Source organism: Mustela nigripes, chromosome 1, assembly GCF_022355385.1.
Source record: "Mustela nigripes isolate SB6536 chromosome 1, MUSNIG.SB6536, whole genome shotgun sequence".
NCBI lineage: Eukaryota > Metazoa > Chordata > Mammalia > Carnivora > Mustelidae > Mustela > Mustela nigripes.
This window is the reverse complement of record NC_081557.1, coordinates 243,057,611-243,079,784: the sequence shown is the minus strand read 5'-3', so window position 1 is coordinate 243,079,784 and position 22,174 is coordinate 243,057,611. Positions and strand designations below refer to the sequence as shown.

The window sequence follows — 22,174 nt, the reverse complement described above, 5'->3', positions numbered from 1 at the left end:
ACTTTGGTATTTTCTACAGTTATCACTGAAATGACACCAGTTTTAGACTTTGTTCACTCTGCTACTTTGGGGGATACATTTGCTCAGATGTCTGGGTGGCTCAGTTGGTTAAGCAGCTGCCTTCGGCTCGGGTCATGGTCCCGGTGTCCTGGGATCGAGTCCCGCATTGGGCTCCTTGCTTGGCGAGGAGCTTCTCCCTCTGCCTGCCATTCTGTCTGCCTGTGCTCACTCTCTCTCTCTGACAAATAAATAAATCTTAAAAAACAAAAAAACAAAAACAAAAAAACAGATCCTCTGATTCACAAGGGAATTTTGTTAGAGGTATTCATTTAAAATGTCGCTGACTTTAATAACTGCTTGAGTCTCAGGACTTAAAATTGTTATGTATTTCAGGGGCGCCAGGGTGGCTCAGTGGGTTAAGCATCTGCCTTCAGCTCGGGTCATGATGCCAGGGTCCTGGGATCAAGCCCTGCCCTGGGCTCCCTGCTCAGCGGGGAGCCTGCTTCTCCCTGTCCTCCTGTTTGTGTTCCCTCTCTCGCTGTTTCTGTCAAAATCTTTAAGAATATACATATATTGTGTATTTCAGAGCTCTCTGGCCCAATGACATCTTCGGCAGCTGTGAAGACGACCCCGTGCAGACGCTGTTACACATCTATTTCCATCATCAGACGCTGGGCCAGACGGGAAGCTTCGCAGTGACTGGCTCTGACCTGGACATGTCCGAAGCCAACTACAAACTGATGGAACTTAATCTAGAGATAAGAGAGTCTCTGCGCATGGTGCAGTCGCACCAGCTTTTAGCACAGGCCAAACCGATGGGAAATCTGGTGAGCACCGGATTCTGAGGAACTTCAGGCATTTCGGGCAGAAACCAAACGGAAGCTGATGAAGAATATGAACGGGCGCCTCTCGTGAGCCCTTGCAGTTCCCGGATGACTCTTCCTGGCAGCATCCACAAGGCGAGCGTCACTAGTGTCCAACTCTTACCAAGATTAAGAAGGTCGGACGGAATCAAAGATCTGAAGAAAAGAAATCTTAGCGGCTGCCAGTACCTCCCACGAGCAACTGTATGAAGAAGGCATTTTTCTTTTTTTTTTAATTACTTAACCTGTGTGAAAAGAAAAGGGCTATAAGGGATGCGTGCGCACGCGCTGCTTTCTGGAGAAAGGAGAGAATCCCGGACTGTTGCAGTAATGGCCTCTAGTACTGAGACATTGGAAAGCAGGTGACATGAGGCTAAAATCCAGGCTCGTTCATTTTAGCTGAAGACCTGCGCGGCTGCGTGGTTCCCAGCAGCCGGGAGCATCCTCTGGAGTTGACGCTCAGTCGTCTACATGAAGAACCTTCAGTCGGACAGATACAGACAGACTTATTTGCAAAAACCATTGATTTTTTTCAACACATGGGATGAGGGCGTGGGTGTTCTGTTTTTTAGTCTGTATAAGGGGTTATGTGTGCGTGAGCAGGGATGTGTGCGTATGTGACAGTCCTATTTTCCAGGTATGGATGTTTGGTGATACCGTGTCAGCATGCCTCAAAGAGGACGGCAAGATTATTTTTGAAGAAATTTTATTTTATTAGATCTAACTCTTCATAGTGTGTAAATGTTAGAACATTTTAATAATATTTTAAAGCTGGGCTTTCCCGGTATTTTGAAAAGAAATAATATATCTGTTAATGTTATTGGAATGCTGCTCAGTTCTCTGATCAGTGCTTACGTTACGATTGTTGATAACTAACCAAAGTAGATGCCTGCAGAGACTTTAAAAATGTAAAATAAAGATGTATGCTGCCCGTCAGCTATTCTCATTAGAAAAGTTAACTTATTTTACTCCATAATTATTATAGAAACTGTAAAGATTAAAACCAGTATTGTACATTGGTGCAATGCAGTGTTAGACAAGAACAGGTGTACAAAGCTAAAGAAAAGATTGTGGTCACTGATGGTAGCGTACATGACCTGCGGGCCCCGAAGTCTGCAGAGAATTCAAGAAGAGAGATGCAAACCTGTTTTTCTCTGGTCGTGTTCAGGACTCACGTGTTTCACCCAAAAGGAGCCTGGGGCTATGGGGGAAAATGAAAGGAAGCCGGAAGACTGACTACCAAAACATGCAATATACTTACTCCTGTCGAAGCCTGTAGCATAACACGAACTGGATTCTGTCCTTTTCTAAATAGCATTTTGTAAAAGAAATGAATGTAGTCCCACAATTCCTCTGATTTGAAAGGAACACCTTGTATTTTTATAGGCATCTCTTATCCACTGTGACTTTCTTTTAAACTGGGCTCTGGGATTCCAGAGTTTAGAATGTAGAAATGAAATGCTTATAGCTTTGCCTTTTCTTGGGGGTGTGGACCCTGCCAGAAATGTAATTATGCTCAAGTGCATTAATTGAAGGCACTGTGCAGGCCGTTGGACTGATGACTCGAGTTCTGTCACCTGTAAAATCCAGAACTGGTCACGGCACATTCATGATCACTGTATTTTTTGACCCTGATAAACACACACACACACACACACACACACACACACACAGTTATTTTAATGGTGTTCTGGTACTGTAAATGGTGTCCTTTAAATTATTTAATAACTTTGGGTGTGAGGCAGGAAGAGAGGGGTGGTGTCCAGAGACACCCCACACTTTACATCCTGTCCTGCCATCCCCTATTTTCTCACCCTCCTTATATCCTTTTTGTTAAAATAAAAAGCATTGTAGCTGCTGGTTGGTGTTGTATTTTAAGGATGAATGATTATCGTGTGCAGCCTGCAGAAACTTGTCAAATATGATCCTCATCCGTAAACATACTTCCCCTAAGAGGGGGAGAACGAAGTTGAGAACAAATCGGGGTGACTAATTAATTACCCAAACCAAACCTTTAAACCGTTGAAATTTCCTTTTCATCTTCTGTAGCTCAGTTGATTAATAAGTAAGGTGAATACACCTACAGAAGGCAGAAAGCAAATACAAAATAGGCTTGTCCTTTGGCAATCGAGTTTTCCTAAAACCTATACTAGTTTGCCCCTCTGAATCCAGAGATTGCATTTAGCAAAATCTACCAGATGCTTAATTTATTAAATACCATATGTGGTTCCAGACAGAGCTGTTTGTGCTCATACGACCTTTCTCTTTTGCCCACCAAGTTGATCTTTAGTAAGCCTGTGCAATAACACCAAGAGAAAAGCTCTGGCTGTCTTTTCATTCTGCTTCTAAAATAGGAAGCCCAAAGGTTTTTTGTTTTTAAACACAATTTTTAAAAATATTTTCTTCTTTTAGTGATATAACACAGGGGGTGTAGTACAACCCACACAATCTACCATAAATTTAGAAAATGTATGGTTCCATTCTCTTGGAACAAACTCACCAGAGCCAGAGTAAGTTTTCCTTATTTAGGTCCCGGAGCGCCGCTCACACACCATGCCGGCATATTCTAAATGAAAAGAAAGAAGATGTCAGAATCAATGTAATTATAATTATACTTTGAGGCATTTAAAATATTTTTCAAAGTAATGCACGCTTGCCTTAGAGTCACTGGACACCCAGAGATCATGTATCCTGGGGATTTCCCTCTAGTCATAATGTCTGCCTTGCTACACACACACACACACACAAATTCCCTTTGTAGAGTGTGACAGTGCTAATTCCCAAAATGTTGTCACAACTTTTAGAATATTTTTGTGCCACTTTGTGCAATACCCACTAGGTAAAACCTACTTTGGTCCTTGCTTTCAACTGTAAAACGTTAGCTGCTCCATTAAGAAAAGTAATGGCAGGCTCTTTAGTTTGAAGAATGATTTAACTACCCATATTAATAGACTTGGGACTCTTTAGCAGGTCTAGTTCTATGGTTCCCTCATTAAATAAGTGTCTACTTGTTAACATGTTTGCATGCCACAAGTCAAGTTAAGTTTCCTTTCCCTGTCCCTCCCTTCAACCAAATCTGTAGGAACAGGTGTTTGATCACCTTCCCCTACACCTAGAGCGGTCATTCAGCTCTTTGGTCCTACCACCATTTTATCTGATCTTTGCAAGTCTCCTTACTGGTTTACAGGCAGCCACTGTGATTATTTCTTTTTGAAGATAAATCTGTGTCCTACCACAGCTTTAACACCTTTTAGTGAATTCAAATGGCCAAGACCAGCCAGTCCTCGGGGAAAGTCTAAAAAGTCCTCCGAATCTATATCTACCAGTGTCACTTGCCATCATGCCCATCCCTGTCCCCCAGAATATTTGACTCCTTTGGTTTCCTTCTGGTTTGGTCTACCACTGGGCCTTTGCACAGGTGACCTTGGTCTGAAAACTTTCTCCTTCCCCTCTTCACCTAAGCTCTCCCAAACTTCAGGCCAGCCCAAGTGTCATTCTTCAGGCAAGCCTTCTCTGACCTCCCTAAATCTGACCTCCCATTATAGGTCCCCGAGTAGCTCTTCTGTGACAGACTCCATGTTACCTGTTTTTAATGTAGAAAATAATGGCCGTCTACTCACTCCTCTGGAAGCTCCAGAAGGGCAGAGCCACACCTGTTTTCCTGAAGTATAAGGCTAACTCAAGCAGTAGTTCCCATACTTTCATGTAGAAGCAACATCCAGGATGCTTGCTAAAATGCTTCAGCCCCGGACAGCGATTCGGGAGGGACGGGGCCTTGGAATCTGTTTTTACAAACACCCTCCCCGGTTCATGTGGATGCAGAGGGGACTTCCCATTGCTTGAAGGGTTCTAGAGACCTCAGATTCATTTTTTTTTTTTTAAGATTTTATTTATTTGACAGAGATTACAAGTAGGCAGAGAGAGGGGAGGAAGCAGGTTCCCCACTGAGCAGAGTCTGATGTGGGGCTTGATCCCAGGACCTTGAGATCATGACCTGAGCCAAAGGCAGAGGCTTAACCCACTGAGCCACCCAGGTGCCCCTGTAAGTTCTTTATGCCTTCCATTTCTCTTCACCCACTCATCCAAGAGATTAACAGACATTTCTGCATACTTCCCTCTGAAGTCGTAAGGGTTAACTTTAATGGGAGGATTAGGAAATTGGGAGGCATAATTAGCACCTGGTTCCAGTGAATGTGGTTTCTGTGAATGTGGTTTCTATTAAACCAGTAACCCTCAACTCTGATACCATTAAAATCCTGAGGCTCTAGACAACATGCCATCCCCAGCCAGGAGAGCTCTGGGAGCAGGGCCGTCATACTCTCTTGGCCATCATGTAGGAAGCCAGCAGGCACGGACAGGGGAGAACTCCTGGTTAGTCTGCAGTTACAGAAGTGCAAGACAAAAAGCCAGCCTACAGCAGTCTGTTAACTTGAAATCTTTACATTTAGAAGGCCCATTTAAGTTACCACCTGAAGTCCAGATGATGACGTTAACAGCTTAAAGAAGCTGCCCTTCGCCACCCTGTTCTAGTCCCCACCTGTAGCCTCTCTGTGAAATGGTCCGTGTAGTGTATAGTTCCCAGCCTCCGCCTCCACAGCCACCAGCTGCTTGGGAGCAACCCAGAGGCAGCACCCTCACTCTCGGGCGCCTGGGTGGCTCGTCATTAAGCATCTGCCTTTTGCTCAGGTCATGATCCCAGCGTCCTGGGATTGAGCCCCGCCTTGGGCTCCCTGCTTGGTTGGAAACCTGCTTCTCACTCTCCCACTCCCCCTGCTTGTGTTCCCTCTCTTGCTGTCTCTCAGTCTGTCAAATAAAATCTTCAAAACAAAACAAACCCTCACTCTCTTCATACATCAAGGCTGAACTCTGCCTCCACCTCACTGGGAAGAATGTTACTTTAATGGTTAGGTGGCTTTTCGCTCAATCACCCTCTTGCTAGAAGCTTCGGCCCTATAGCCACACGTAAGCAGTAAACCTCACAGTGACAGATGCAGACAGAAGAAAAGCTCTCCTAAACTTAAAAAAAACCTTATGCAATTTATCGTTTTTGCAGTACTTTTATTTGAAGGCTTTATCAAAAATACAGCCTTTCATGAAGTATTTTTGAGAAGGAAGAGGCAGAAAGGAGCATAGAGAAAAGCTAACGTGTCTGCTCCGTTAGCTCATGTTCAAGTAGGACCTTTTTTTTTTTTTTTGCATTCATTTAAATGATGTACTTGAAGCTGAAAGTGCTGTCACAGGACAAGCGTTTGCCTTTGCATCTCCCACACAAATCTTGACGATGGGGCCTTTTAGGGTCAACGTGGCGAACTTTTACAGTGCAGGAGCATCTAGTCTGTTTACAACTCTGCAAAACCAAAGTGAGAAGGACAGGAGATAAGCCTGTGGCGACGTCCTCAAACTTCCAAGTTATTTTTCTAGTTCATTCGAATACGTACCGAATGCACTCTACACAAGGCCCTGGGCTAATTTTGCTCTGTCTGCGCCCCTCCAGCAAGGATAGGATAGGATTAAAGTGTGCTTAACCAGGTGCTCGTGCTCTCGTGTTGTGTAGATTCAGTGTCGTCTTGTGAAGGTGCTTTTGAAACACCATTAGAGGGAAATCTTTCTGCCCTTGAAGGGTGGAGAAGAATCCGTCGGGGCAGGGGAGTCGGACAAGGAAAGCTAGGAGGGGAGACTAGCTACTAGGCCAAGCTGGGAATCCAGCCTGGCGTCCATGGACGTGAACCTGCCGCCCACACACACACCTGCTGCAAATGACCTTAAGCGGACACCAAAAGCAAAGCAGCACCCCCCGGAGCTGGGAGCAGGGTGGTCAAGGCATCCTAATTTAGAACCTGACCCTACTCTGCCTTCATCTAAGGAAGTCTAAACTGTTTTCTCCATACTTGGGTTTTCTCTTCCTACCCTAGCCAGTAAGGCCGCCAATGTCCAACTTGAGGAAAGTGCGTGGATTAGGCTTGTTAGCTAACACATCAGGCTCCACTACTGAGGGCTAACACGTCATCATCTCAGAGTCCCAGGATCGAGCCCCACATTGGGCTCCTCTGCTGCCACCCCCCCCCCCACCGGCTCATGCTCGCTCTTTTTCTCAAATAAAATCTTTAATAAAATAAGACCTACAGACCATTTATCTCTTAAAGAAAAAGAAAAGTTTAGTCCCTTTTTTCCTTAGATTATCTAATCCTCTTCCCACAGTGCAGTGCTTAGTTTGCTTAGTTAAAAAATGAACCAGCCGAGGGCCTGGGTGGCTCAGTCCTTAAGCATCTGCCTTCAGCTCAGGTCATGATCCCAGTGTCCTAGGATCAAGCCCCGTGTCGGGTTCCCCGTTCTGCAGGGAAACCTGCTTCTCCTTCTCCCACTCCCCATGACTTGTGTTCCCTCTCTCTCTTGTACTGTCAAATAAATAAAATCTTAAAAAAAAAAAAAAAAAAAAAGTAAACCGGCAATGTTACTCATTAGCCCCATAAAGGTGGGCAGCTTAAATTCACCCTGGAACAAACAAATCAGCCTCCTTTTGCAAGCACTGGGCAAGACTGAAACTTTCGAACCCCAGGCTTATCACTAAGTATCCTGACTGCAGGGTGGGCTTCAGATAAAGCATTTGGGCAAAACAGGCAGCCTCATGGCAGTAGAAGGCATTCTAGGTTTTTGACCTATTTTCTCCCATCAGAGAACCAGGTAAGGCCAACCTTCTTCCATGTTGCAGGAGGGGGCCAGCATCTCAGGAGGTTAACATAACCAAGACTTGCGAGGACAGAAAAATACAAGACACCCCCACCACCACCACCCAAAAGCCGGGTTTCCCAGTTGAGTACTCTTTCCCCGTCCCCACTGAAAAGCTGTCAAAACCCAGGTAACTAGGAACCTCGCTTCAGGATACATTCAAGAAACTCCACCAAAGCCCTCTCCCAGTTACCCAGTTCAGACACAGAAGGGGAGTATTTACTTGACAGGTGATATCCTCCACTCGGTAGGGGTTGTAAGACTTCTGACAAGTTCTGCAAAACTGCTTGAAGTAAACCTGTGCGGAGAGAGGAAGAGAAGCAGAGTGAAGTGAAGCAGAGCCCTCTGGACACCTGGGTCAAAAGAGGCGGGTTCCGCAGCGTTTCTTACCTTGCTGGTGCCCTGCACACACCACACGTAAGCACTCTCCCATCGGATGTTGCAGTCCTTGCAGTGGTAGTAGCCGTACTTCTGCTCCAAGAACTGAACAGAGAGACGCCAGGGTTTAACTCATGGGAAATGGGACTTAGCCTTCATTTCACAAACTGGGAAGGAACCGATTTGCTACTTAAAACGGGCAGCCTCCTTCCAGATCACGGAGGAAAGTGGGCTCAAGGTTTTGCCCATTAGTCTCTACAAGGTAGTGGTCAGGTGACCTGATGGTTTAATCAAGCGCATAAGCAAGCAGGAGCCTAAAAAAAGCTCATGTTCCAGATTGGTTTGGTTCTTCACTTTCCAACAGTGCTAGGAGTCTCAACTGGGGAAAAATCGGAATTCATATTTAACTTGAACTGGAGTACACGGTCTTATTCTTAAGCTTCTCCTCTCCCCTCCCCGTGAGAAACAGGTGTTTGGAGAGCACTTGAAGGCCTAACTCCAAAGTTCCTGCCAGTTCTAGAGCAGTTTTATGGGTGAGCACACCTAGGGCCAGGGAAGTTAGGAGGCAAGCGCACACATGGTTCAAATTACACGCAGCTTCTGTCGTCGAACTTGACTCTCTCCCTCTTTCCTCCCTTGCCCCCCGAGAGCCCTGGGCCGGCAGTGGGAAAGACCCCAGGGGAGGCCTCCCGCGCTCTCACCACCTCTGCCCTTCACTTCCTGACTCACCACTGCCCCGCGCACCGCGAGGGAGAGCGGACCCACCGCGCCTGCTGCGCTCGGGCGCAAACCCAAGGGCCCCGGGGCGTTAGCAATGCTGTTTCCGAAGAAGGGTACTTTCTAGAAGCTAGAAGAGATCTCCCTCGTCAAGAGCTCTAGCTTCCAGGAGCAGCTTGGGGGATTCGGCCAAGAAGCAGGGGAGAGCCGACCAGGACCCCAGTCACTGTTAGGGCTTCTGCCCGCACTGAACTCGGACCGGAGAGGGGGACCCGCGGGAAAACGACTCTCCTGCCAGCACGTTCCCCTTAGGGTGTTCTGCTGCGTATCCCTCCTAGATCGTCCAAATGGGGACTGAACGCCCGACTACACGTCCACGGTCAGGGTTTTGTTGTTGTTTTTAACAGTAAATACGCTCGAAATGCGAGTGTTACCAGGGCCCCCGTGTTACGATCGCCGCCAACAACCACCCGGCGGCACTCGCCGAACTCTGCTGCGGGGGAAGGACGATCCCCGGCAGCTCTGCGCGGCCGCGAAAAGGCGCCCGGACGCCGCCCGCCTCCGGGGCGCCTCCGCGTGTCGCGCGCAGCCGGGGGCGAGGGCCGGGGACGGCCACACGCCCGGGGCTCCCCCGCGCCCGTCAGCTCCCGCGGCCGCCCGGGCCTCACCTGGAAGCGCGGCCGCTCCTTGGCCTGCTCGGGGCTCCGCGGCGACGGCGTCTCGTCCGCGGCGTCCTGGGCGCGCTCCAGCGGCGGGGGCGGCTCGGGACCCCTGGGCGCGCGCCGCCGGGCCGCCTCGCCCGTCCCGCTCTCCCGCGGCGGCAGCCCGGGCCCGGCGGCCGGCTGCTCCCAGCTGGTCCGCTCGGCGGCCTGGGCCCCGGCTTCGTCCCCCTCCTGTTCGGGCCGCGGCTGTCGGGGCGCCTTCCTCGCCGACGCCTCTCCCTCCTCCGGGCCTCGGGGCCTCGCAGGCGGCGGCCTTCGCTCTCCCTCCGGCGCCGCGGGCCTCTGCTCCCCGGCCGTGCCGTCGGCGCCTTCCGGGAAGGTGGTGACGCGGCGCGAGGCCACGGGCGAGTACACGGCGACGGTGCGCTGGAAGCGTACGGGCCGCGGGGCGCCGCTCGGGGGGCTGCGCTGCTCCGAACCCCGGCGCGCCGGCTGCGGGGACGCCGAGCCGCCGCCCGCCGCCGCCGCACCCTCGAGGCCGGGGCCGGCCGGCGCCGCGGGGTCGCGGGTCCTGCGCAGCAGCGTGCGCCGCCCCAGCGAGCACTGCACGGAGGCGTCGCGGCGCGGGTTCACCTGCACCGCCACGTCCCGGCTGCCCGCCCTGCGGGGCCGCGCGCCCAGACCCGGGCCCCCCTGCGACAGCAGGGCCATGAGCTGCGCCCGCTGGTAGCTGTCGAAGTACTCGGCGGCCGTCAGCTGCCCGCAGCCGGGGAAAGACGACGCGGTCGCCCCGGCGGAAGACGACGACGAGGAGGAGGACGCGGGAGCGCAGCCCCCGCCCCGGTGCCGCCAGCCACCCGCGCTGACCGCGCCCTTGCCCTTGGCGGCCGGCGGGTAGGGGTACGGGTACGAGTAGGGGACGCACGCCGGGTACATGTAACCGTCCAGCACCTCATCCCCCAGGGCAGCCATAAGCGCAGCCCGGGCCGCTCCCGCCGCCGCCGCCCTGCCCTAAATAGGCCGCCGTGCGGAGGCAGCCAGCCGCCCACCCCGCCGCCGCTCCCCGCGCTGCGCGGCCCCCCGCACCCTGCCCGCGACCCGCTCGAGTCCCGGAGTCCCCGCCTGGGTGGCCTGGCCCAGACCTTCTCTGCGTGGAGCTTTTCCACACCCGGGGGTCCGCACAGATACCCTTAGGGGATCGGGAAAGACTGCTTCCTTTGTGATGCAAGAACTGATTTGCAAGTGAGCTCGCCCGAGGTGAAGCGGGTCCCAACAAAAGGGCGCAATCACCGGGATTAGCGGGGCCAGGTGGTCCCCATGCCTGGGTGATTCCAGGTGTCTGCGCTGCTGGGGAAGCGGAGGCGAAGCTGGGGGCCTCTGTCAGGCTAGTGAGCAGAAAGGCAAAGGTTTGGGGTAACGGCTTTGGGTGTGTTACCTATGATCTCAGATTCTGGCCTAATTATCTCAGAACTGCTCTGAAAGTCCACACCTTGCACCCTTTCGGGAACTCCCGAAGGAAAGCACTCTAAGGCACCCACATCTAGCCTAAATTGTTTTCTCTCCTGGAGCTCCCTTCCCCCCCACCCCCAGCTCCCACCTCAAGTGGGTACCGCGAGGTACTGATGTCTATTGGGGTGGATAGTACTACAAATTTTCCTAACCAAATTATCCCTCCAAAAGAGCATTGATTTGCGATGTGTGCATGAATGCCCAAACCAAATCAGTACCAACTGAGAAGAAATGCCTTGTTCCCTGGAAAAATGTTAGCTGTCCATTACTAATCGATATCAGATACACATTAATGTATGTTTTGTGTTGATTTGACACAGGTTTGACAATAAAATACTGTATTTCATTGTTCAGTTGACCTGTTTTGGGATTTTTTTTAATCAGGTCAAAATTCAACACTCAGATATTCATAAATTGAGCAAGCACTTTTTTTTTTTTTTACAATTACATTAAACTCAATTATGCTTTACAAATTGCTTTACAAATTATGCTTTACAAAAAAAAAAATAGCTTGTTTTTACTCATATAAGATAATGCACCAAAATTCTACCATTTCCAAGACCCTGTTTTCTAAGAGCTTACATATTCGAAAGAGTCATAGAAATTGGTATTGATAAAAACTAAAGAGCACGTTGAACATGTTCAGGCTTTACTTTAGCAGTCCCAGGTGCAAGTTATATTATGACATTGATTTGTAATTTGTGAAAACGTGTGGTTAATACGCCAATGCAACCTTACAATGGGAAGATCCTAATTGTGACACGTATGATAATGGGAACCATTTGTTATCCTTTATGTAAACCATATTCACTACCACAGACCATAACTATGAAGTAATATTTCAGTAAGATAGAAGCTCCTCTGGATCTCCACGTTCAGAGAGAAGTCTGAGTGGTTTCCATCATAATTAAATTATCAGCTTTCACTGTGCCATAGGAAGTGTCTGCCATTTCCTCTTCTTTCAGTTTCTTGTAAGAAATATCTGTATCTTCATCTTCATCTAGAGGATCCCGCTTGTGCAATATTTCACTTCCATACATTTTATATATTAAAACCAAAATCCCTGCTTCTGCAGACTGGAAAAGGGCATAAAGCAAGGGAAACATGTACATACTTCCTATGAATCGTGGTGGGAAGGCCAGTTTCAGAATAGCAGTGCAGAGCTGCACATTCTGACTCCCCGTTTCCAGGCATACAGTCCTCCTGCAGTTGGGTGGAAGGTGGAAGAGAGTAGCTAAGCCATAACCTGAGGCATAGCCTGCCAAAGGCATAAAAATTGCTATCATGTAAACACTTGCGGGGATACTCGCCAGCAGTTCAGGTCCTAACATAGTGCCAGTCATTATGAAAAGGACCACAAGCGTCACTAGCAGAGACCACAGGGAAACCTAGTAACAGAAAAGGAACAGACAAACCATCAAAAATAGGATAGCTGAAAAGGAATTCAGGCAAGCGAATCCTAGGCTCTTGGAAGAAGAGACACATGGAGTCTCATCTCCCGCACCATGGAGATCCTTGCCATCAGCAGTCTTGGACAAAGTACTTCTGAGGATAGGTCACCTCTTCAGGATGAGTCTGTGTCCTTCTTGGACAGTTCTAATGGCCTGCAGTCCTGTCCTTAGGAAGAGCGACAATCTGCCTTCCCTAACAACTAGACTTTATCTTGGATAGATGCTCAGGAGCAGCACAGACCAGACTCCTGTTTAAAAAACAGGAGGACAGGAGCTCCTGGGTGGCTCAGTGGGTTAAGCCTCTGCCTTTGGCTCAGGTCATGATCCCAGGGTCCTGGGATCAAGTCCCATGTCCTGGGCTCCTTGCTCAGCAGGGATTCAGCTTCTCCCTCTGCCCCTCCCCCCTGCTCATCACTCCCTCTCTTGCTCTCTCACAAATAAATAAAATCTCTAAAAAATAAATAAACAGGAGGGGAGGAGTGCCTAGTCAGTTGAGCATCAATTTTAGATTTCAGCTCAGATCCCTATCTCAGGGATCCAGCCCAGCAATGAGCTCGTCGCTGAGAATGGCCCCTGCTTGGGACTCTTCCTCTCTCTCCACTCACCCCCCTCTTCTTCTCTTTCTCTCTTTCTCTAAAAAACAAAACCAAAAACAAAACAGGAGAAGTCTACTCTTCTTCAGGCACATTGCCTCCAGACTTTCATATAACTCTGTAGCGGGAGTCTGGACTGTTCTGAATGTGTGTTTCATTTGTGAGTGTACCTCTGAAAGCCAGGACTCAGAACTGAGCCCAACCCAGCAGGTGGGGTGTGATGAACAGAGTGGTCAGATGAACATGACCTTCGCTGAACAGGACCCCATGTTTTCCACAAGAAATTAGCTCTAGTTTTACACGGGAGATAAAAAATTTATGAAACTTACATGTGATATTTTCAAACTTTAAAATACTTCATGTTTCAGAGAATTGACGGCGATATTGAAACAATGACCAACTCTTAGATTACGCAAGTGAAAAATGTAAACAGAAGATGTGAGGAATTCCTTGTGATTCTGAACACCCCTGTTTTCATCTGTTCATGAGAAATCTCCCACCTGTAAATCTCTAATGATGCCTAAAAATGCTTACATATAATAGATGGATTTTAGGGGTGCCTGGGTGGCTCAGTGAGCCTCTGCCTTCAGCTCAGGTCGTGATCCCAGGGTCCTCAGATGGAGCCCCACATTGGGCTCTCTGCTCGGCAGGGAGCCTGCTTCCCCCTCTCTGCCTGCCTCTCTGCCTAATTGTGATCACTCTCTCTGTCAAATAAATAAATAAACAATCTTTCCCAAAAAAAAAGAAGATGGATTTTAGATGAAGCACAACTGACTGTATAAGACATGGCATCGTCTTGACGTCCGACTGGTACATCTCACTCATTTAAGTAAGACAAACTGTGAAAACAGTAAGGGGGAAACCTAAAAATTCCTCTACTACTCTCCTTGATTAGTAGTTAGCTAGTTCTTGTTTTGTTTTGTTTTTGTTTTTTAATGGGGGTGAGGGTTGGGAGGGGTCTGTGCAGGAAAGCAGAGATCCAGATGAACAGCTGAAGTGTTGATTCTGGTTTGTTGGATATCTGGGGGGAACCCCCTTGGAGTCTGTGGGATTGGCATATAATTTATACTCCTTTAAAAATTATTTAAAATTTATTTGAGCTGGACAAAAAGGCTATGCTAGCTGGTCCTGAAATAATTATATAAATACTCATGCTCCAAAGGTGCAATGGGCAGAAACCAAACTGTTATAAATCAAACTTTTATTAAGTGCTCTATACCCAATGTGAGGCTCAAACTCATGACCCAGAAATTAAGAGTTGCATGCTCTACGGCTGAGCCGGCCAGGCACCCCTGAATCCTTTTTGATATTAAGATGTGTGTCCACATCAAAAGCTTTGATAGGAAATCTTGTAAAAATCTTGTAAAAATATTGGCTCCAAAGTTTCTTTCGAACTATTTTAAATCATTTGGATGACAGTGTTTGCAAAAGTGTAAAAGTGTTATAAAGCATACTTTATGAGTGTTCTGGTTAAGGAGTAGGAATTGGTTTAGCTTAAATTCAAAGTGAGCCACATCTTACCAAATTGTCTATTACTTAAATATATGTATCTATTTTCAGTATGGGAATAGCTTATTTGACTGACTTTCTCTTAGAATTCCTAAGGTTTGGGCACGCCTGGGTGGCCCAGTGGGTTAAGCCTCTGCCTTTAGCTCAGGTCATGATTTCAGGGTTCTGGGATGGAGCCCCACATAGCATTGGGCTCTCTGCTCAGCAGGGAGCCCACTTCCTCCTCTTTCTGCCTGCCTCTCTGCCTACTTGTGATCTCTCTCTCTCTCTCTGTCAAATAAATAAATAAAATCTAAAAAAAAAAATTCCCAAGTTTTTATGGTATTAGCTTAATGATTAAGCTTAATAAGTTCTTAATGCATTTCAAGGTTATTTGTAGGTATATTAGATATGCAATATATATAATATATGTATATTTACATGTATACATAAATTTATTACATTCAAAATATATATGTTTATTATTAAATACAATTTTTTTACTCAAGACTGGATATATGAGTACAAAAGAACCCTTTATTTTTATGCCAATAACAGCTTCTCTGAATAGTCAGATTTTAGATACATCTATTCTTTATTTAAAATTAACTTACTTAATTACTATAAGTAAAACACAAAAGATTATGTCTTCTTAAGTCTACATAATGGAAACACTGGAGAAATTCCTTTCACTTGTCTAAATGAATTTGCCTGCGCATGAACAGTAATTAGTTACGCATTTTTGAGTAGCTTCCTAAAATGTGAGTCGAGTCCTATTCATGGTTTACTCTGACTTACTATTTTTGAGCTTTCAGACAGAGCTTGATTGACAAATATTTAATTTTTTTCTCTGGTCAACTGTTACAAAAATCTCTACCTTTCAAAAAGCACCTTTTTTTTTTTTTCCCTTAAATAAAGCCATACTGGAAATAGGGTACAAAAATGATAGGAAACCCATCCTTTCACTTGCTTTAGAAACCATATGCAATACTGCGATGCGGAAGGAAAAACACTCAGATTTACTAATGGTGACACACTCTGCTTTATTTATCCAGGACGCAATCTTATTTTGTGCTTTAAAGCCAATATTTTGCATATCCTATGGCTGCAATGAGATTTTTAAGTTACTTTTGGTCTCATGAGTGTCTCTTTTTAGAAAATGAATAAAACATTTTAATTTTTAATTTTTTTAAAGATTTTATTTATTTATTTGACAGACAAATCACAAGTAGGCAGAGAGGCAGGCTGAGAGAGAGAGAAGGAAGCAGGCTCCCCACTGAGCAGAGAGCCTGATGTGGGGCTCGATCCCAGGACCCTGGGATCATGACCTGAGCCGAAGGCAGCGGCTTAACCCACTGAGCCACCCAGGCGCCCCTGAATAAAACATTTTAAAGGAAACTTCTCCAGAGTTTCTCAGAATTAAAGTTCCACTTTTGAAAAATATAGTAATGCATTTTTAAAATACTGGACAAATTCAACTCATATAATTGTATTTTCCCTGCTTTGATTCTTAATAATGCACGATTTGCTAGTGGAAAATATGTTGCCGGTGAATGGCACTGGTATCTCTTTCTTTCCCCTGTGATGTATTTCCTCCTGTGAATACTAATAGCTTTCTTTTGCTGTTTTTAACTAATCCTTGTCTTAGTTAAAGCTGTGAGTTTTTGAAATGCCAAAGATAGAAGTTACTTTGTGGCACAAACTTTTTTTTTTTTTTTTTTTTTTTAAGTTATCCATGCAAGGGTTGCCAAGTTTTCTTCCGTATCCCTCTTTCCCAAACTTCTTAACATTTCAGCCAGGGGTCAGAGACCATGAACTCTCTGAATACATAAAGGACATAAAAGGAAGAGTGACTTTACCTTCACAATGTAGTCCGCCACCCGGTTGTATTTGTACCGAATGAACACCCCTAGGCCAATAGGGATGAGGGTGCCGCAGAGAGTTAGGGTCACTGCCCCCAGCGGTAGTAACTGCACCAGGGGGGTGTTGATCCAAGCCCGGCTATAGATCCACAGGCACAGGGGCATCAAGACCAGGGCCAGAAGCGTGGAGGAGATGGTCATGATGATGCTGCAGAAAAGGCAATGGACAGAATTCAGAATGGGCTCTGAGCCAAGAGTCTCTCTTGCACATTGGGGAACCACTCTCTCATGCACACGGGGTAGAGGAGAAAGAAAGAGACTTCAAGTCTGGAGCTTGAAGTGTGGGGAGAACCCACTTCATCCGAGGGGAGGGCCCAGAGAACGGCACCTCTAAACCCAACTGAAACAGGAACGGGGCGGGGTGGGGGGCGGAATCGGAGGACGGAGCCCCAGGATTGGGGGGTAAGATCTGAGGACGGTTGCCCTGGCTTTATAAAGCCTATTGAGCTGGCCAGAGTCTGGAAGATTCCGAGGGCAAAGAATAAACATCTTCCTTTCTTTTTAAATTTTCCAAAACACCCTGTTAGACATGGTCAAGCTGCTGAGCACGACCTGTTGGACTGAACTCAATCATATATGAGATCTATATGAGATCACCTTCGTCACTGGGGCCAAGAGCCCTATTTCGCTTTTGCATTTCCGGCGAGACCTGGCTTCAGGCTTCTCAGTTCCCTTTGTCTTCCCGAGGCCGAAGACCTCCCCTGACAGCCCAGCCCTCAGGGAGGAGGGTCGCAGCGCCGTCAGAGCCGCTCTGTCCCCATCCAGATCTTTCCCCCTCCAGCACCACCTTCCTCACATCCACCTTGACTTCTCAAGCCCGGGCTCTCTAAAGTCAGCCTCTCCCCGCACGGCCTTCCTCCCTCTCCCACGCCCCTCCTTCCTCTCGGCTCGGTCTCGAACCCACGGCCGAGCGCGGCTGCTGGGGATGCGAGACCGGCGCGGGGACCAGACAGCTCCGTACCTGAGGTTCATGTCGCCGTCCACCAGCAGGGACATGAGGTTGGAGAGATTCCCGCCGGGGCAGCAGCCGCACAGGAGCACGGCCACGGCGGCCACCTCGTTCAGCGAGAAGGCCAGGGCCAGCAGGAAGGCCAGCAGCGGCAGCAAGCCGAACTGGCAGAGCGCGGCCAGCAGCGCGCCCACGGGCCGGCGGACGTGCTCCCCGAAGTGGTTCACGTCCACCGTGCAGCCCAGGCCCAGCATGGTGATGCACAGGGCGGCGCCCACGAACACGTTCAGCCCGTGGTTCAGCGGCGTGTCCCAGAACGGGGTCTGGGGGTGCGCCCAGGGGTGGGGGAACAGGGACGGGCCCAGGCTGGCCGCGCCGCCCGCCGAGCCGCCGGCCGTCGGCTCCGGGGTGGGCGCTGGGCCGGGGCTGAAACCGACGCCCGGACTGGGCGCGAGACTGAGCCCCGGGCTGGGGCCGGGGCTGGAGGTGGGGGCGACGGGCAGGTCCGAGCCGGGGCGCAGGCTGCTGGCATCGGGCGACAGCGTGTAGTTGTCCGGCTGCAGCGAGGACGGGCCGAAGAGCAGCGTCGCGTTGTCGGGGCCGTCCATGGCGCTGCGGCGGGAGGCTGCGGGCCTGCGGTTCCCGGGCCCCGCACGCCTCTCCCCGTCGCGCGGTCGCCGCCGCCGTCCGCCCGCCCGCCTGTCCGTCGGTCCGCGGCAGCAGGCGAAGCTCGGTCCCCTGCCGGGGCTGCGCGGCGCTGACGTCTCCGCGGCGTCGGGTGCGGCGCGGGGGCCGCGGGGGCCGCGGGGGGCGGGGGGCGGGGGTGGGGGCGCTCCTCCGCGGGCGGCACTTAGAGCGCAGCCCCCCAGGGTGAGCCCAATCGCTGCGCCCCCGCGCCGGGCAGGCCCCGCCCCGCCGCCGAGTCCCTCCTTTTAATCACCAGTAAGTGGTTCTGTTAGAGTGTAGCCAGGGGCGGAACAAAGACCTGACAAAGGACAAGAAGAAGAAAAACCGTGCCTGGCTGCCGATCAAGTTCTCTGATGGGCTCTGCCTCTTTCATAATGAAATCTGGAAGCCCAGACACAGAGGGGGAGAGAGCGCGCGAGCGAGAGAGCTTATCTAAGACGCACGTAAAGTACACGCACTGCTCAAACAGCGTGCAACCCTGAACCCGGAGAGGGCTCCCGGACTTAATATGAGCAGTTCTCTGGGAGCAAGACACACTGTCTGGCTTTAATTTGCTAGGGGATTTTTAAATTCTTTTATTATTTTTTAAGTAAAATAAATAACTGGCTAACAGTTTTTAAATAAGATCAGTTCGGACTTAAAGTAGAAAGTAATAATGCCGATGGGTTCGGAGGGGCGTGTGCGTTATTTCATCTGATCCTCACAGCGGAGCCTTGAGAGGTGCTGTTAACTCGGTTCTTCCACAGGAGGAGCCTGAGGCCCCGGCGAGATGTCCGCCTCATCAAGCAGCTCCTGGAGAAATGTGCACGGTGACACGTCGTTAGAGGGGGCAGAGAAGAGCTCTGCTAAGAAAAGACTCCATGAACAATGTGTTTTGGAAATTACTGGCAGACGGGGAGAGGGTGTCTCTCGGTGGCCATAAATTTTTAAAGTGTTGTGTGAGTACAGCCCCGGCATTAGGATTAAAAGGATTGAAGAGAAATAAAGTGCTGGGATCCCCTGCTTTGGACAGGTTTATCCCCAAGTAAATCAAACTCAGAGCTCAGGGCACTGTTGACTCAACGACTTTCAGTCAGTCACCAGAGGCAGCTACAGAGGAGAGGGGCCTCTGCCTACCAAGGATGTGGAGCCATTCGAGAAGCTTCTATCTGTCACCAAGCCACAGCTGGTGAGTTGGGAAAGCCAACAGGAGGACTTTCCAGGCAGAAGTCTTCGTTCAGGGTTAGTTTGAGTGGAGCTAAGACCCTAGAGTGAGTTCTTTTTCCCACTGGTGGACTGAGCTCCTGTGTTTCTCTCTTCTCCCCACCAAATCTCATGAAAATGACAGAGAATACGAAAAGTAAGATTAAATTCACAACCTTATGCATTCGAGATCACAAATAATTTCTTTTTTCTCCATTAGACCATAAATTCCACCGGGGGCAGAGCTGCTGCGAGCGTTTAGGAAACTAATGTGCCTTCATATTCCCCAAAGCGGGAAACCCAGGAAAACCATGCCGTGACATCTGTTTAGATTTGGAGAAAGCGGAGTGGGATAATCTACATTTTCGTTTAGGCTTATGTAAGCAAAACAAAGACACTCAGACTATGAAACATGCTACCCAAATACTTTCATTAGGTGGTCATATCCCAGGGAGATGGGGAGAAACAGACAAGACAAGGAGTCCCTGCTGAGTCTTTACATTCTTCAAACCACAGGATGAGATAAGCCAAGAACATGAATGGCAGGCAGTCCCTGTTTGCCTCCTCCTCGTGTTAATGATATTAAAATCCACAACCAAATTCAATAAGCAGTAATTAGAGGCAGACCCACTCATCCAACTAGCTCCTCTCTTGGCTTGGGGAGGGATTGGGAAGGCGATTTATACAATGGGCCAAGAGCAAAAAGCAAAAAGGGATGGACCTGTTCTGTAAATCAGCAGGCTCACGGTAAACCTGCTGCTTGGGGGGCTTTTGGGGTCCTGCAGACCTGTCGTCTTCCTGCTGATGTAGTCACTGTCAGTGTAAAGAAAGCAGATGTTCCTGTCTCCCGTCTTCTTTTTAATCGCCTTCACTATTTAGGAGAAAACCCCAGCAGTAGAAAACAGAGTTTATAATCCAGATGTAGCGCTGGCATGGGTCCCTTAGCCTCCTCAATTATCCTCCTTTTACTCTTGCTGCCACCCAGGAGGAGGAGGGTGTGACCCACCCAGGGAGAATACATCGAAGGGATAGACGACAACACAGCACTTGGAAAATATGTTATGGAGGGTGGAGGTGGGAGGTGAGAATAAATTTAGAACGTAGTTGCACATCATAGACCAAAAATAATTCCACATAGATTAAAGGATTAACTATAGGGCGCCTGGGTGGCTCAGTCAGTTAGGTGTCTGCCTTCAGCTCAGGTCATGATCTCAGGGTCTGGGATCGAGTCCCACATTGGGATCCTTGCTCAATGGGGCACCTGCTTCTCCCCCTACCCCCCGCCTTGTGCTCTCTCTCTCTCAAATGAATAAATAAAATCTTAAAGTAAGAGGGGCACCTGGGTGGCTCAGTGGGTTAAGTCTCTGCCTTTGGCTCAGGTCATGATCTCAGGGTCCTGGGATCGAGCCCTGCATCGGGCTCCCTGCTCAGTGGGGAGCCTGCTTCCCCCACCCCTGCCTGCCTCTCTGCCTACTTGCGATCTCTGTCAAATAAATAAATAAAATATTTAAAAAAAATAAAAGTAAAGTTAGAACATTTTTTAAAAGATTTTATTTAACGGAGAAAGAGTACAAGCAGGGGGAGCGGCAGGCAAAGGGAGAGGGAGGAACAGACTCCCTGCTAAGCAAGGAGCTCCATGTGGGACTCCATCCCAGGACCCCCAGATCATGCGTGAAGCCAAAAGCAGATGCTTAACAGACAGAACCACCCAGTCACCCCTTAAATAAATAAATCTTTTTTAAAAAGTGATTTTTAATTTTTTTCTTATTTTAAATTTTTACTGTTTCTGAATTTCTGCCTTAAAAATGTTATTTTTTTTAAAAAGTATCAAATCCAGAGGAAAAATAAATTCCACAAGTGTCAAAGCGTAAATCATTTTAATCAGCCCATAGGTTGGTAGAGAAAAACAGGCAAAAGACAGAGACAAATTACAATAGAAAAAGTATATGCTATTTATTAAGTAGAAAATGTTTTATTTCACTAGTAGTTAAACACAAAACTTGAAATCAAGTAGACAAAGAGTCTCAATGTAACAACATTTAATGCTGAATGAAATGCAATGGAAGAAACTCTTGAACCCCCCGATGGCGGTAAAGGATGTGATAGAGTTTTGGGGGAAAGCCATTTGATAATACAATTCTGTTTCTGGACATTTTTTTAATCCGAATTATTTCAAAGGCAGTGCCAGAAACCCTAACTCACATTGGTTTAAGGCCAAAAAGGGAATTTATTGACTCATGAAAATGAAAAATCTCCAGGTGTGGCTGGATCACAAGTCAAAATGAGGACTCGGTGACTCTCCATTTCTCAGCTCTGCTTCCCTCTACTGTTATCGTCATTGTCACATATACTTTACTTCACTGTCACGTATACTCCATAGGGAGGCTAGGCAATTTCACACACCGGTTGCCCCTGATATCTGAAAGCGGAACATTCCTTTGAAACCTTTCATAAGCTGGAACGCCATCAAAGGAAGAAGCCATTACTATTCACCGATGCAGAAAAATTTTTGAGCATTCCTAGACCTGCAAAGTAGCCTTGGGACTCCTGGGTGGCTCAGTCAGTTAAGCATCTGTCTTAGACTCAGGTCATGATCTGGGGGCCCTGGGATCGAGTCCCGCATGGAGCTCCCTGCTCAGCAGGGGGTCTGCTTCTCTCTCTCTCTCCCTCTCCCCAGGCCCCACGCCTACGCTCCTGCTCTCTCTTCCTATTTCTCTCTCTCAAATAAACAAACAAAATATTAAAAAAAAAAATATATATATATATATATATATATATATCTCAGGCTTTTCTGATACCTTGGGGCACATCTTGCTGATGGTAGCACGTTATAAATGGAGATAAAACAGAGATGCTCACAGACACAGTTCAAATCTACAGAGGCTTGCTTGCTGAGATGCTAAGCCTAGTTCTCTGGGAAGGGTTGCTCTCATTGCTGTGGGAGAATGGCTTCTATCACATCTATCAAACTCATTGCAAAACAAACTCTGAATGCTATTTTCCCCTTTTATCGTCAAGGTGAAAATCCTCTTCAGATTTCTTTTGAA

At 48.2% G+C, this 22,174-nt stretch overlaps 3 protein-coding genes across 6 annotated transcripts in view; 1 reads left to right on the top strand and 2 right to left on the bottom strand.

Moving 5' to 3' along the window:
- Positions 1–2,721, top strand: part of FRYL (FRY like transcription coactivator) — a 221,575-nt gene extending 218,854 nt beyond the window's left edge. For all 4 annotated transcript variants that reach the window (XM_059383630.1, XM_059383621.1, XM_059383604.1 and 1 more), the window contains one exon: positions 587–2,721. In XM_059383630.1, the coding sequence (XP_059239613.1) occupies positions 587–845 (259 nt within the window). In that variant the 3' untranslated portion in view covers positions 846–2,721. The remainder of the gene's footprint in view (positions 1–586) is intronic.
- A 3,345-nt stretch (positions 2,722–6,066) lies between these two features.
- Positions 6,067–10,318, bottom strand: ZAR1 (zygote arrest 1). Its single transcript, XM_059396186.1, has 4 exons — positions 9,353–10,318; positions 7,980–8,072; positions 7,813–7,887; positions 6,067–6,210 (listed from the first exon to the last, which is right to left on the bottom strand). Exons 1-4 carry the CDS (start codon positions 10,316–10,318, stop codon positions 6,067–6,069), a joined length of 1,278 nt encoding a protein of 425 aa, XP_059252169.1.
- Positions 10,319–11,371: 1,053 nt separating this feature from the next.
- Positions 11,372–17,942, bottom strand: SLC10A4 (solute carrier family 10 member 4). Its single transcript, XM_059396173.1, has 3 exons — positions 17,271–17,942; positions 16,247–16,457; positions 11,372–12,243 (listed from the first exon to the last, which is right to left on the bottom strand). Exons 1-3 carry the CDS (start codon positions 17,864–17,866, stop codon positions 11,731–11,733), a joined length of 1,320 nt encoding a protein of 439 aa, XP_059252156.1. The 5' UTR covers positions 17,867–17,942; the 3' UTR covers positions 11,372–11,730.
- Between the last annotated feature and the right edge of the window lie 4,232 nt (positions 17,943–22,174).

Excerpts from the sequence above, each read along its gene's own strand:
- SLC10A4 (XM_059396173.1), bottom strand. The coding sequence starts at position 17,866 with ATGGACGGCCCCGACAACGCGACGCTGCTCTTCGGCCCGTCCTCGCTG. Across the intron at positions 16,458-17,270 it reads GACGGCGACATGAACCTCAG|CATCATCATGACCATCTCCT; the intron begins GTACGGAGCTGT and ends CCTTTTCTGCAG. Across the intron at positions 12,244-16,246 it reads TGGCGGACTACATTGTGAAG|GTTTCCCTGTGGTCTCTGCT; the intron begins GTAAAGTCACTC and ends TTCTGTTACTAG.
- ZAR1 (XM_059396186.1), bottom strand. The coding sequence starts at position 10,318 with ATGGCTGCCCTGGGGGATGAGGTGCTGGACGGTTACATGTACCCGGCG. Across the intron at positions 7,888-7,979 it reads GTGTGCAGGGCACCAGCAAG|GTTTACTTCAAGCAGTTTTG; the intron begins GTAAGAAACGCT and ends CTCTCCGCACAG. Across the intron at positions 6,211-7,812 it reads TGGAGGATATCACCTGTCAA|AGTTGTAAACAGACTAGATG; the intron begins GTAAATACTCCC and ends TTGGTTTTGCAG.